The sequence below is a fragment of the Astatotilapia calliptera genome, chromosome 11 (assembly GCF_900246225.1).
Source record: "Astatotilapia calliptera chromosome 11, fAstCal1.2, whole genome shotgun sequence".
Lineage (NCBI taxonomy): Eukaryota > Metazoa > Chordata > Actinopteri > Cichliformes > Cichlidae > Astatotilapia > Astatotilapia calliptera.
The window spans coordinates 16,198,384-16,213,739 of NC_039312.1; the positions used below are offsets into that span (position 1 = coordinate 16,198,384).

General features: G+C 42.7%; 2 protein-coding genes across 7 annotated transcripts in view; both read right to left on the bottom strand.

Annotated features, from left to right (window-relative positions):
* Positions 1 to 295: 295 nt before the first annotated feature.
* drc9 (dynein regulatory complex subunit 9) lies at positions 296 to 5,826 on the bottom strand. The gene is made up of 10 exons (XM_026185097.1): positions 5,739 to 5,826; positions 5,380 to 5,500; positions 5,150 to 5,184; positions 4,949 to 5,071; positions 4,729 to 4,813; positions 4,472 to 4,618; positions 4,298 to 4,372; positions 1,009 to 1,140; positions 838 to 927; positions 296 to 470 (listed from the first exon to the last, which is right to left on the bottom strand). Exons 2-10 carry the CDS (start codon positions 5,497 to 5,499, stop codon positions 360 to 362), a joined length of 918 nt encoding a protein of 305 aa, XP_026040882.1. The 5' UTR covers position 5,500; positions 5,739 to 5,826; the 3' UTR covers positions 296 to 359.
* Positions 5,827 to 6,315: 489 nt separating this feature from the next.
* LOC113032036 (protein spire homolog 1-like) overlaps positions 6,316 to 15,356 on the bottom strand; it is a 37,000-nt gene continuing 27,959 nt past the window's right edge. For 2 of the 6 annotated variants that reach the window (XM_026184679.1, XM_026184678.1), the window contains 9 exons: positions 13,268 to 13,431; positions 13,077 to 13,170; positions 12,696 to 12,838; positions 11,936 to 12,109; positions 10,622 to 10,759; positions 10,335 to 10,405; positions 10,180 to 10,207; positions 9,606 to 9,907; positions 6,316 to 9,056 (listed from right to left, as the gene is read on the bottom strand). In XM_026184679.1, coding sequence (XP_026040464.1) covers positions 8,801 to 9,056; positions 9,606 to 9,907; positions 10,180 to 10,207; positions 10,335 to 10,405; positions 10,622 to 10,759; positions 11,936 to 12,109; positions 12,696 to 12,838; positions 13,077 to 13,170; positions 13,268 to 13,431 — 1,370 coding nt within the window. In that variant the 3' untranslated portion in view covers positions 6,316 to 8,800. Of the gene's footprint in view, positions 9,057 to 9,605; positions 9,908 to 10,179; positions 10,208 to 10,334; positions 10,406 to 10,621; positions 10,760 to 11,935; positions 12,110 to 12,695; positions 12,839 to 13,076; positions 13,171 to 13,267; positions 13,432 to 14,408; positions 14,460 to 15,356 lie in introns of all 6 variants that reach the window. The other 4 variants (XM_026184682.1, XM_026184681.1, XM_026184677.1 and 1 more) reach the window with 3 other exon arrangements.

Here is a 15,356-nt window from a genome sequence, read left to right on the forward strand (position 1 = left end):
AGTAAAGCGCTATACAAATACAGGCCATTTACCAAATGTTATCTTATGTCTGTCACGTCATGATATGGGCTTGGGTTAAAATGTATGGCCTATGGTCATTAAAAGTAGACTATTTAGTAGTATTTATTACCAGAGGTAATTTTGATTTCCTGTGTCTCTATATTTGATATTGCTTAATATAAAATAACTGTGACTTTGTTATGTACATAAAACTGAGTAAGAGGACTATGAATGAATGAGTTTTAACTGTTGTAACGGTAACTGCTATTATATTTATAATAAAGACTTCACATACTGCATTAGTGTTTGTTTTTATTCAGATGATCATGTCAATGACATTCGGCAGCACTATCAAAAAGTCATTTCTTCTTTTTCCTTCTTTCCTTCTTGTTCCCTTTCTTGCCTTTCTCAGCTTTTTTAAAACCGCAGAGTCCTCGGCGTACGATGCAGCCTCTCCACCAGGCCTGCAGCTGCACAGAAACAGGGATTCAGTTCAGTTGTATTTATACAGCGGCAAATCAAAACAACAGTCACCTCAAGGTGCTTTATATCGTAAGGTAGACCGTACAATAATACATACAGCAAAAACCAACAGTCATATGACCCACTATGAGCAAGCACTTTGGCAACAGTGGAAAGGGAAAACTCCCTTTTAACAGGAAGAAACCTCCAGCAGAACCAGACTCAGAGAGGGGCAGCCGTCTGCCGTGGTTGGGAATGAATATGCCGCAGTCCATGTTCATTCTGCCTGCTGAATACCCTCGTATTCCTTAGCGTTGTTCTTGAATACGAGAACAACCGAACTTAAAGAGCATGAACTGTGTTGGATACTGTTACCTTGGTGGCAGCTCTGATCCGTGCCTGCTGTTGGTACAGTTTCTCTTGCTCCTCCCTGTCCTCCATCACCATCTGCTCCATCTCCTTGAACTGAAATCAGGAAGTAATTGACATTCACTTAATAACGAACTAATTAGCATCTGCATCTGTTCAGCACCGTGAGCCGCCAACCTTCATTTTCATGTCCTCCAGCCTGTCTAAGTTCAGGTCCTTTTTGAAGCACATGTTGTGGAGCTGCTTGCTCTTCTCCTGCACCATCTGCTCTGTGTGCTTCTGCAGCTCATGCAGCAGCTGCTGCAGCTCCTGATCAGCAACAGTGCAAAGTTAGGTTCACCATATTATCAGCAATCAAATTAATGAGATAAACAGTCTTCTGGAGAATGACAAACACAAAAAGATCAGCTACTTGATAAAGATGAGCCCAAACCACAGAAACTATGAATCCATACAAGCGACAAACCAGGAAAGAGCTTTTTAGTTTTAGAGAAACTGAAAGGACACACACACACACACACACACACACACACACACACACACACACACACACACACACAAAACTGAGCACAGTGTTCAAGTTCAAGGTTCTTTATTTGTCACATGCATAGTTATACAAGTATAACACACAGTGAAATGTAGCCTGACACGCTCCTCGACATGTGCAAAAATTGGGGGGGGGGGGGGGGGTGTAGAGGAAGAACATTATATATATATATATATATATATATATATATATATATATATATATATATATGTACATACATATAGTATATACACTGGGTGAATGTGCAGTAGTAGCAGCAAGCAGGTGAATTCTGTACATTAATATGAATAGACATCTGACTATTTTACAGGATAGACAATATAAACATTTAAAATTAAAGGAATTGAAATGTACATTGTGCCTTGGTTTAGTGTCTGGAAGAGTCCTGTCTCAGTCAATTATAGATGATGTGAGAGGGCGGGTGTGTGTGTTTAGGGCACGGATGGCTTGGGGATAGAAGCTCCTCTTGAGTCTCTCTGTCCTTGCCCGGAAGATGCGGAACCTTCTACCAGATTGCAGAAGTTGGAACAGTTTGCTGCCAGGATGGGACGGGTCCTTCAGTATCTGCGCTGCTCTAGTCCGGCATCTCCTGGTGTAGGTGTCCTGAAGCGGGGGGAGAGCAATCCTGCAGCAGCGTTCTGCTGTACGGATCACTCTCTGGAGAGCTTTTTGGTCCTTCACACAGCTGTTCCCAAACCACGATGTCATGTTCTGTGTGAGGATGCTCTCCACAGTGCCTGTATAGAAAATCCTGAGGATCTTTGGAGAGACCCTGAACTTCCTCAGTTGTCGTAGGTGATACAGGCGCTGCCTAGCCTTTTTGGTCTGGACCTGAATGTGGGCAGTCCATGTCAGGTCTGAGGAGATGTGGACACCAAGATACTTGAAGGACTGCACCCTCTCCACTGGCGCTCCATTGATGATGATGGGCTTGTAGTCTCTGTGCTGACTCCTTCTGAAGTCCACCACCAGCTCCTTGGTCTTGCTGACGTTCAGCTGGAGGTGGTTGTCCTGGCACCACGATGCCAGATTCTTCACTTCATCCATGTAGGCCGCCTCATCGTTGTTGGAGATGGCACCCAACACCACTGTGTCGTCAGCAAACTTCACAATGGTGTTGGAGCCATGGGTGGCCACACAGTCTGAAGTGTAGAGGGAGTAGAGCAGTGGCGAGAGGACACATCCCTGAGGGGCTCCTGTGTTGATGGTGATGCTGTTGGAGAAGCACCTGCCCACCCTCACCACCTGAGTTCTGCCAGTGAGGAAGTCCAACACCCATGCACACAGACGGCTGTTAAGTCCCAGATCCCTCAGCTTTGTGAACAGTCTGCAGGGCACTATTGTGTTAAACGCTGAACTGTAATCAACAAACAGCATTCGCACATAGTTACCCTGTTTCTTGTCCACGTGGCTGAGAGTGGTGTGTAGGACGTGGGCGATGGCATCCTCTGTGGATCTGTTGGATCTGTAGGCGAACTGCAGCGGATCTGTGGTGTCTGGGATGGAGGAGGAGATGATGTTCTTCAGCAGCCTCTCAAACACCTTCATTACTACCGAGGTCAGTGCAACTGGCCGGTAATCGTTCAGGGATGAGGGGTTGCTGTTCTTGGGCACAGGGATGATGGTGGATCTTTTGAAGCATGTGGGGACCACAGACTTCGCCAGGGACTCGTTGAAGATGTAAGTGAACACACCTGCTAGCTGGTCAGCACAGCAGCGCAGCAGACGGCCGGTGATGCCGTCTGGCCCCGCCGCTTTCCTTGTGTTCACTCTCCTCAGTGCCGCTCGGATGTCATGCTCCGCGATGCTGGTCACCGGTCTCTCGCTGATGACGTCACTGTCCTCGGTAGTCAGGCGGTAGATAGCATTAGCCGCCTGGCTAACCTCGAAACGGCCGTAGAACCGATTCAGCTCGTTGGTGAATGCAGAGTCGAATGTTGCAGTCCCTCATGTCACGTTGGAAGGTGACCCTTGCTCTTAGGTCATCGAGCTTGTTCTCCATGGATTGTACATTGGCCAGTAGGATACTGGGCAGTGGTGCGCGATGCGCCTGCTGTCTCAGTCTGTTCCTAATACCAGCGCGTTTTCCCCGGCGCTTCTTTGTTCTGTGCCTCGGATGAGCGGCCCGTCCTTTGTTGTTCTCCGCGCCGCGTAGAATCTCTGGCGGCCAGGAAGGGTCAGGATTAAAAGTGTCCAAGATTAGATGTGCAACCTTGGCACCGATGTTTACAAGTGATCCGCTGTCGTATACTATAAGACTAGAGGATTTTGGGATGTAAACCAGAGCAAAAAATAGGTAAAAAACAAGAGAAGTGGATAGTCGGAGCGGAGCGGTCAGGGAGGCATCTGGACGTGGCCGCGTGTTGGTTTAGTTAAATCTCCTGATGGCTTATGAATCCAATCACATGGCGAATTCAAGTTATTCAAGCTGCTTTAGCCTTGACACAGTTCATCTCAAAGCTGCTTTGCAACCCAACTCCGCCGCCGCGTCTCTCTGTGATAGTATTTCTGACTTTATCTATAACAAATGTCATATTTGTTGTCATCGATGCCTACCCTGTTCTGTGCTAGCGACTTCCTTGTGCTCTCCATGGATACAGATAAAATACCAGGGAAAAAATTACAGCAGATGGAAATCTTCTTTTGAATAGCGAGCGATCTCAAGTGAACTGCTCCAAAGCTAATTTAATTAATTTCAATTTAGTTTTATTTATGTAGCACCAAATCCCAACACAGTTGTCTGAAGGTGCTTTATACAGTATGGTAAAGACCCCACAATAATACAGAGAAAACCCCAACAACTACATGACCGCCCATGAGCACGCACTTGGCAAAAGTGGGAAGGAAAAACTCCTTTTTGAAGTACAGCCTCTAAGCCACACAGCTGCACAACGCTGCATATAGTATTACTTCACCAACCTCATGCTGCTTCAGCAGGAATTTCTGAGACTCCTCGTGAACTCTCACCTCCTCCTTCAACTGTTTCTTCAGCAGCTGAGACAGGATGAGCCAATGAAGGTGATTATTTAGTCATTAAACATTTGACTTTAAATCTAAAATGTAGAGCCGAGCGTGTCTTATATTTGGACCTACCTCCAGCTGCCCTTCCAGCAGTGCCTCAGCCTGACTGGTCTCACTCTGGATCTTCCTGAGCTGCAGCCCAGTGTCGTTCTCCTTAATGTTCTCTTTGCTTCTCATCTTTAACAAATGATCTTTCTTGTTTGCTTCATGGTGTATGACCTGCAGATACAGGTCCGGATGGAGACCAAGTAGTGGGATTACTGAACTCTTATTTTTTCGACCCTTACAGCTATTCATTCACAGTTGTTCCCTATGGGTCAGTTTCTTACCTGCAGTTTGAGAGTTTTCTGTTGGAGCTCCTCTTGTTGTTTCAGAAGAGTCTGTCTTCTCTTGTCCACTTGTTTCATTTCCTCCCTGAAAGGAGAGTGACTTACATTATAGATGCTGATTATTTCTCCATGTGTTTTTTCTCCTTGTCCTCTATTTAGAACACCCCCTTCTTTTTTACCACCAAGGTCAGGATTACTGGCAAATCATTCAAAGAAGAACCTTTTCATGTTCGTATCCCTTCTCCTCTGCTCGACTTCCTCCACAGCCTGCAGCAGAGAGCTAAAACACTGTTTCTCCTCCAGCTCCAAATGTAGCTTGGACATCAGCTGTGAGATGTATTCACTGCAGTGAGATGAATTATTGAGAATAAATAATGGCTTTGTTTATTTGTTTGTTTTCAGTGTGTTCTGTGCTTCTTACCAATCCCTTGTCAACTTCCTGAGCTTGGCTTTCTCCTGCACCACACACACACACACACACACACACACACACACACACACACACACACACACACACACACACACACACACACACACACACACACACACAGTCATGTAATAACGCCCAAAACACAGTTTTTCACAACACTGCTAGATCAAAGCAGCAGGCAGCTGTTGACAGATGTTATCGTGGTAATACTGTGAAATCACCTGTGCAGGTCTTTCCCTGCGTATCCGCATTGCGAGAATATGTCCCAGTATTTCCAGCTGGTGTGAACAGTCCTCCAGTACTGCTACCAGTCTCAGACTCTGAATCCTGGATAAACACATCCTGTAGAAAATGAAGGCAGCGATGAACAGATAGATTCAAAGTTACACTCTTAAAGATGGGTTATTTTTAGCATGGCGCTGTCTAAGAGCTTGCTTGCGGAAATAAACCACAAGCTCTTTGAACCTCGGAGACATTGGCACTGGTGTCTGAAGGCTAAACGTTAGGCTCGGCGCTAGCTAACATTTCCGCTTCACGACAAAGAACGTGGCAGGGGTACCAGGCAAAAACTGTGGCTTACTTCTCTCTTTCTCGCTTTGTGAATACCAGTAACCATTTCTAACACGAAACCAGAGCCGGAGATAAAGTTCAGGCTTTATGTTACTATGGTAACAATGCCACTTTTTTCCCCTTGTAACTTTATTGACAGAGTAAAACATTTACAGACCTGTTTAACACTCCTTTTGTTAACTTCAAATGATGTATTCATTAATAAATAAAATCTAAAGGAACAACTTGTTTTTCCCCGGTCAATCAGGCATTATAAAAGATTATAACATACAAAATTATACAAAATATACACAATTCCCTTCTTCTGATTGTCTATTTACAACACCATTACTACTACTACTACTATTATTATTATTGTTGTTGTTGTGTTTTATGATTTGGTGTTTTATAGTTAAAAAGAAATTGAATTCTTTTCGTTAGTAACCCTCATGGGTATCAAATTATGATCCAGGACTGAATAAAGACTTCCTACCAACTCTATTAGACACTTGGAGACACTTGAAAAAACAAGGCATTATGTTTTTGGATACTTTAAAATAAAAGATGAATAAATAAATGATGAGGATAAATAAATGATGAGGCTGTGGTCAGCTATTGCATTACAGTTTATTGTTTATACTTGTCATTTGTTGCACTCTCTGCAGGGAGTTACAGCTTGAAGGTAATACAGACTGAAGGTACAAGCTACACTGTAGTACATGCATGATGCTGTCTGTCACACCGAGAGGTTTCTTCTGAAGACTTCGCAGCCCTCCTGTTCTTCACACATGGACAATTTCCCTCTCAGCTCTACAGCAGTCTCATTGTCAGCACTGTCATCTTTGAGGCAACACACCTGAACGTTAGAACAAACCCTTTGAAACGATGTATGTACAGTAACAGCAGACGACTGTTCAACAGATGAGAGCGATAACAAAAGGCATCTTTTAAGGCAAAATATGAAAAGACGTGGAATGTGATGAAGTGTAAAATAAACATCCGGGCTATGAGGAAGTTATATCTCTCTGCCAATGAGACTATGAATGACAAAAAAGAAATCATAAAGGCATTGTATTAACATTAACTCTGAGTGACTGAAAGCTGGGCAGCGTGCTGTTATTTTATGTATTATGATTCATCTTTGCAAACATACAGAAACAAATCATTAACTTGATTCATGGGAAAGCAAGAGCGTTGCATCAGTTTAAGGTATGTTTTGAAAAGATGCTGTAATGGACATATTTCAGGTAAAATACTTAAAGGCAAATCTGAACCATCTGGGTCATAGTAATGTCTGAAATTATTATTATTATTATTATTGTTACAGTCCTAAAATTGTGTTTTTCCTCAGTCAGCCTCTGAGTAGGAGTGAGGGGATCGCAGGTGAACTCAACATTTGTTAGATGTTTTGATTCCCTTTAATCAAAGATACTTTGCTTGTGCTTTTGCTTCTGCCTAGAAACAGGTGATGTCATTCAAATGCTTCCATTTCCAAGTCGGTATTTAATGATAGTTGGAGATTTTTGCCTATAGAAGCTCGTCAGGGTGCAAGCGTAACTTCACAACTGATCAAAACTGGTTCATCACAAAAGTAAGCTGGGATAGATTGTGGTGAGATCATAATTTTAGACTGATTGGAGAATTAATTAATGTTATAACTTGTCTTTTGAAAAAGTTCAAATCAGCTTTATTTATTCCACACAAATTAACAAAAAAAGCACCTTAGAGACATCTGTGCATACCAAGTGGTGTGCAGTTTAAGAGATTTTAAAAGGCATTTACCAGTTAATGGTAGGGACTAGAAATCTCAATAACATAGCCTCAGCTGTGTTTTGACCTTTTTCCCCCCTAAAGCACCTTTGATAAGATATTTCTGAGAAAGGCAAAACTAAATAACTGGAGCACCACACTGCTGTCAATTATTCCTGATCGAAACCACCTGCACAGATCTGATCAAGTACATTTATAATATTTATTAGCATTAAACACTGATAAATGTTTTTCTTTGTTTTTCAGAGGGCTTATTTTAATCTCTATATTTTTGTTAAAATCCTTGTTTATCATATACTGGGCCTTGATGGAGCCAGATCAACTTTATTCTGATTGGCTGCCCCTCACAAACACAACGTTTGCATGAGCTTTTGACTCCGAGAGATTATTTAGACATAGGCTGGTATCAGTATTTGAAGCGTGGCAATGTTTAATATATTACAACAATCTATAGATGGCAAAATAAAAAGCATGACAGGAGTGTTTTAAAGAACTTTGATCATTGTCTAATTACACATGAATATTTCATTTTAACAGAGACTGGAGCGCTTGAGGTGGTCTTCCTCCATTAGCAAGACCACTGCATAAATCAATAACTACATCAGGTGACATATTTATTTAAGGAGTTATTATTTGGCACTATAGTCAACATAAAAGCAGGTGATATTTCTCTTTGTGTAGCAACCTTTGGAGGAAAATAAAACGGGTAATTTAGCTTGAATTCCTCAAGGAAGCATGGTTTCAAGAGCGCTGTCAATAGCAGAGAGGAGTGAGAGTCTCCCTGAGCATCATCAGCAAAAGTCTGAACTGAAAACAGAGGGTGACATTTTATCGAGTAATTATTTACTGTACATACATGTAAAAAACTAAATTATAGCCCATACAAAATGTACAGTTTTATCTTCTTTTTGATGACCGTCACTCTTCGTTTACAATACGATCGCTTTTCTGTTTTGTGCTTTTTATGTGAACGCGAGTTTAGGTGGAGCAGACCGTGGCACCATCATGGAGGAAGGAAGTCAGTCCCCTTTGCACTTTGTCTCTGTTGAGTCAAATGCCTGTGTCCACACATTAAAGGTATTTCTGATATATTGATGATATTATTAAAAAAAAAAAACACAAAAAAGACTGGCAGATCTACAGTACTGTCTAGAGAAGCTGATCACGATCAGGACACAGCAGCCAGAAACCTCACTATCCACCACCAAGGTTCTTACAGCCATTCAGGCAGCCTTCTCCGACTCACGTCCACTAATACAGTAAGATCATATCCAGTGTTGTGCCATTGGAGCTGGAAGCAGCCAGAAGGAGAGATACAGAGTTTCAGATTTCACTGATTGTTCGTTCAGAGGGATGGTACTCCTCCCTATCTTTAGGGGAGGACATGTAGAATGACTGTGTCTTGCGTTTTAAGCGAGCCCTCTTGGTGGCCAGTGACAGACTGTGTTTGCTGGAGGCGATTATGTCACAGATGAACTTCTTGCAGTCCACACAGACCTCCATGGTAGCCCAGTCCTCCGTCAGCTCTGGGGGAAGCTCCAGTTCTTCATGAGACTTTAAAGAGCCGTGCTTCGAAAACCTACAGAGACAGAAACAGCAGAGGAGCTCGGCTTGAACGGGAGCGAAACACAACATTGTTTTGATATATTAACAATGTGAATTAGCTTTGGTTTCAAATTATCTAAAATGTGCATTCATAGCTAACTTAATCCATGGGATATCAATTAAATGTGTTTAAAAACAAAAAAACACATGAAACAACTCATCCTGAAAAGACTTAATGAAAAGTTCAGTCATGCATGATAATACAGGTAAATTAAATCCAAACTTCATGATTGTCTTGCTGCTTTTCTGATAAGGACGCTGAATAATTTGGTAAAGTTTGACAATCAGCCAAGCAGTTTCTGATGTGGTAGTTGCAATTTTATCCACTAGATGTCAGCAACACCCAACAAATCTTCTGACTGAAGAGGACACGCTGTACCAAGCAGTAGTAGCTACAATGAACAAGGCCTTTACTTTGCATTGTGTGTGCAGTTTGTGATGACGAACACGAGATGTATGATCTCCTCCTTTTGATTGTTGCACTGCTATTTCTAGTTTGAATAGTGTTGTTCATAGCTCTTACTTAGACATAGTCTTCTGGATGCTGTGGCGCTGTGGGTTACTGGAGGACTTGTCAGTTTTAGCAGCTGCTGCTGTTGTCGCTGCCCCAGGAGCTTTTCTGGGACCTTTAGATGCTCCTTTTGCAGGTTCTTTCAAAGCGGGGGATGCAGCAGCCCCTCCTGGTTTAGATGGACCTGGGGCTCCAGCCACTGACAGTCCTTGTCCTACAGAAGCCATGGCACTTATTCTCTCCCTGGGGAGAGTGTTGGTGGAGCCAATGGAGTAGATGGGCAAGCTGGAATAAGGTTTGGATGGCAGCCGCATCTGTCAGAGATGGAAGGCATGTATGAAAGAGATAAAACTTCCTCACAATGCGTATGGAAGCACAGTAATGATGCAAAACAAGAGAGAAGAGTGTCGTCAGTTTGAATTTGGTTGATTGGGAAGCAATTAGCCAAAGATCAGTGACCACCATTTGCCACATTAGGAAGTATCTTACACTATTTACTTATTTATTTTAAAGAGGTCCACTTTATTGTCACCAGCACAAAGATGTGATACTGCAGAAGAGGACTTATTTATCCCACGTGCCTTACCTTTTTGCAGCACTGTGCGCACACAGGCCTGCAAAGAGACGATTGACAGAAGTTACAGGAGAAGGAATAAACGAAAGCAGCCATAGATCCTTAAATAATTATAAACAGAAGAGTATTAATGAAAAAGATGAAGATAATCATCTGAAATTGTTTACTTTTTGCAGAACTGGCAGGTGTAGGACCAGGTGAAGAAGGAAAACCTTTTGGCTCGACAACAGAAGCAAAGCTGCAACAGAAATATAGAGATCGCAGTAAATATAAAGAAGGTATTTGGAACCAAAAAAACATTTTTCTCAGGATAAAAGTTATACTGTTTCCCTAACCCACTTATGGTGTTATAATTTAACTGTGCTCATTTAGAAAGAGTAAGTAATCCCTGTTTATTAAAGAGAGATTACTTCTTTATAATAGAATTAGCCTAGGCAATAAAAAGATGTATTACCTTCCCCTTCTTCATGGCATTGTAGATGTCTTTGTACTGCTGGAACTTCTCCAGCTCTGCCTTCACCAGCACCTGTCTGATGTGCATCACTTCCTCCACCGTCAGAGACAGACACTCCACAGGAAAACAAAACTCCTCCTGCAGCAACAACAAGAATTATACGCACAGCAGTCAGTGGACCCAGCAGACTCAAAACACAGGACTCAGTGTTTTTCATTCAGCACACACATGCACAACTCTCCTGCACCTTTAAGAGCACTGAGAGTGGGTCCGGGCTACAATTGGGTCATAAAAATATCCTCATTGTTCAGTGAAAGAAACGGCAGCTCAGAGTAGAATCGTGATGTGGGAAAAACAGTGAACACTTTTTTCCTGCAGCAGTGCCGAGAAATAGTGTTCACAAAGCGTGCAATGATTGTCTTCAAGAACTGGCTAAAAAAAGAGAATTTCTTTTTATATTTGTTATCCAGCTGGAAGCAGCCATCAGAACATGATACACTCATAAGGGCATAAGGGATGGACATGGTCAGCAACAATACTCAGGCAGGCTGTGGCATTAAAACAATGCTCAGTTGGTCCTAAGGGGCAAAATGTGTGCCAAGAAAATATCCCCCAAACCATTACACCCTCAGCAGGCTTAAGTATTTATACAGACATTGTGGCAGCAGAAACAGAAACTCGTCAGACCATGCGCCGTTTTTCCAACCTGTTCTTCTATTGTGCAATCTTGGTGAGCCAGTGTGAATTGGGCCCTCAGTTTCCTGTTCTTAGCCCATAGGAGGGGCACCTAATGTGGTCTTGACCATGTCTACATGGAACTCAAGGAACAAAGAGAGCAATATTAAATAAGGGGAACTCCTAGATGACTGTGGTTTTATTGTAAGGGGAGGCTGTATATGTTTGTAGCCACAAGGTGTGTCTGTCTGCTACTCAGGGCATCCTCAGGGCCTTTGTAACAGTCGCACATTATGAATCCTTGATTGACTGCTGAAGGACAAGTTAACGCACCGTGGTTCTTCCCATTTCTCTCTGTTACCAGAAACACAGAGGAGAGGAAACTTCAAATTCACTTTTTAGTGTTCAGAAACATGAAAAAAAGAGATCTTTGATCCTATGTTCGTCTTTCCTGTTACTTCCTGTAAACGCTCTGACAGTTCTTTGTTAGTTCTATGTTGCTATACGTTTGAGCCACTGTGTTAGATATCCAAAGCAATGTCCTCAGCCTGCTCTAGGTGAATGATATCTAGTGAAGAATTAGGAGGATGAGCAGCTACAGTTATTATGACGGGACAGACTGATGGGAGACGGGCAAACCTCGGCCGAGTCTCTTCGAAGGATGTAAACCTTCCTGCACAGAGCAAAAAGTGTCTTCACCAACCCCAACACAAACACCTCGATAGGGTTGGAGCTCCACAAAGGGCACAGAGTAGAGGGAGAAGGGTGGAGAAGGAAGGGAATCCAGGAGTGATGCGAGATTTCGATTCCAACCTGAGCAAGAGAAGGTGGAGGTGTGTGTGTGTGGGAGGGAGGAAGAACAGAAAGCCTGCAATTTAACAGAGATACAGGGACTCGATGGTTCTGGTAAAAGAAGGAGGGAAGAAATCCTGAGAAAGGGGCAAACAGAAGAGAGATGACAGCATGTGTGTTTAGTTTCAATCCTTCCTCATTTCCCTACAGATCTTGATGCTCTACCTACTTATCTCGTTCTCCCTCTGCTTCTTTTGATTATTAAGTTATTTGACCACACTGGACACTGACAGCCACTGGAACAAGTCAAAACAGCAATCGATGGAATATCCTTTGAAACTAACGCATTAGTAGATTTGTTTTTGATTTCAATCTGGTCCAGTTGTGACTCTCTTCCAAAGTGTGTCGTTTGTCTTGTCTTTCTCCCCTAACCCCCCAATCAGTCGTGACAGTTGGCTGCCCGTGTAGTGTATTTAACTTATAACATAAAGCGCCCTGAGGTGACTGTTGTTGTGATTTGGCACTATATAAATAAAACTGAATTGAACTGAACTGAATCCTATTTCCAAATGTTTATTTTTAAATGATACACGAAGCTCTGACTCACCAGGGACTTGGAGCTCTGCTTGGAGGGCGGCTGAAACGGTCGGACATTTGTGGGCGTTTCCTTCTCAATAGAGTGTCTTCTCTGGGGGGTCTTACGCCTCTCTGGTTGAGGTGTAGAGGAGATGGGCAGGAACATGGGTGGAGCTGGTGTTCATAGATAGAACGTAAGAGAGAGAGAGAGAAAAAAAGAGCAAGTTTAACTGCAAAGAAGCAATTGATTGGTTAATCTTTAGCTCAAGACCTACTGATTATAAATAATCTTTCAAATGAAAAGACTTTGGGAAACGTGACTGGCAAGGCTGCAAGATTAAAAGCCATCGATCACTGCCAGCAGATAGCTTAGTTAAGGAGGCAGGGGGCGTCGAAAGGCTTCCTGACTCACTTTTCTTCCCCAGCACAGATTCTGGGGAAGTGTCATCCATCAGAGATGTCGCCACGCTGGAGCTGCTCGCTGATTTGCGTCCAACAATCTCATCCTGAATGCACAGAATACACATGCACTTCAGTCGTCACTTTTTCTGCACAAAGTAAATGCATCTAGGAAAAATAAAATTCTAATACACAGAAACGCACTTCAGAGTCAGAGCTGTCCAGTTCAGCGAGGCTGGGAGCCTTCAGGAGCCGCTTTCTCTGAGGAACTGACTGAGATCCAGAGGGTTCGACTCTGGGTGATCCAGATCCGTTGGTGAGAGACAAAGAGCTGGATGTCCTCCTGCCCATACGTGGGCTGAACTCATCTGCATAGAGCCACACAGGAGAGTGTCATTCAGACACAGCAGTTGAAACGAAACCCAAAACACATCCTCTCTGGATTCTTTGCATCCAAACAGGTTATACTTTGCATCTTTCTTTTACTATCCCATTTGTTATATGGGGGAACAGAGTTTTCAAGTTGTAGTGGGTTTCAGTGGGTGGTGAGGTGAAAGGATGCAATGAATGATGTTACAGAGGACTGAGTTTTGAGAGTCGCCGAAAGGTTAAAGAGGTTGGCGAAGGTTAAGTTTTTCCTAAGGGGAAGCATAGGAGCAGGGCGGTGTTACACGCAGAGCATGGATGCCTTCTTCATGAAATATTTAAACTGTGGACTCCTAAAAAAAAAAGCTTCTCTCCCATATCAACCCCCAGGGAACGTTTTTAGGGAAAGCTAAGTCCTTGAAACCAAATTTCCCAATTTACTAAACAGACACTCTTTACTGGCTAAAGTCTAAAAGTAGAAAAGACAACATTAAAATCAACCACCTACAATACCAAGCTGCCTGATTCTGACTAATTTCTGGGTAAAGCAAAAAGACAACCTGATGAGAGGGTTTGGAGGCAGGGAGTATGGGAAAAGCAGACAAGCGAGTGCTGCAAGAGACAGATAAAAAACACAGCTGATAGGATTGGTGGGAACCCTGAAACTCTCCTTTCTCCCTTCAGCCTCTTGTTTGTGGGAAAAGCATCCACATGAGCTCATCGTCTCAACACGAGCTCTGTTCCTGCTGCCCAGTCTTTTTATGACCAAAGATTCCTAAGAACCTACATCACCAGTTTTTCTCTATTCAGCCATCATTCTAAACCCTTTCTTTGTTTCACCCAAGTCTCAGCATTCACATATTCAAAAAGAGGAGATATTAGTTTAAAGCTGGCGGGCAGGGGGGAGACAAAACAGACAAGACCATTAGGTTAAAATGCAAACATGGCCTTCCAAACCACAGCATTGCTCATACGTTACCTATTCCAGTACGGAATAAATCCTGCGGCATACTGCGAGTTTTGCCGAAACCTAAAAGGGAGACCTCCTTTAATAAGATGGCTACAAGTAAATTGACCACTCAGTACACCTGCCGTTTATATCCAAATAAAATGGAGTGACTGAAGTAGTAAACAGATTTGTGTTTGACAGAATACTTTGGGATACTTTGTGTACGTGTACAGCTACAGGGAAATGGTCTGTTGTCTGGATTACATCATGAAACGTATAACTGCTCAATGTTAAAATACTGACCCTACAAAGGAGTCATTTTGATTCTAAAGTATTTAGTGCAAAATCTGATATTAAATGTTTTTATTTTGTCTATAAAATGATTTAAAATAGACATGGTTTTTAACATATTATCTGTCTTTGTGTGGGTTAGAAGAAGTTTAGTATCACTCTCATGTTGCCTGGCTAAGTCAAGATGGTTCAGCTTAGTTCAGCATAAAGACCACAGCTTTCAGTTCAGTTAAGGTTTCATTTGATTTTTTTATGTCTAATGTTTAAGCATCTTAGCCATGCTTCAGATCAACGACATGACCAGGGTGTAGCCCAGCTCTCGCTGTATGGTAGATGGAATAGGCTCCAGAGAGAGAGAACTCCAGTGATCGACTGGTCCCCTACTAGCAGGCACTCAGAGATAGAGGGGTAAAAGACCTTCCTTTTAACAAGAAGTGACCTCCAGCAGAACCAGGCTCGGGGAGGGGCAGCACATCTGCTGTGTAGTTTTGCAGTAAATAGAACAAACACTTGCATTGCATACCATGCAAGAGTTCTGATTTGAGAGTTTGGTTTGTTTGGGATCATTGTCATGCTGTCAGCCAATTTCTAGCTGGTATTGGATGGTGGATCAAAAATTTGTGGTGTTTTTCTTTGTAATTCCATCAATTTTAACAAGATTTTAAAAACACTGTCTGGAATGCAGCA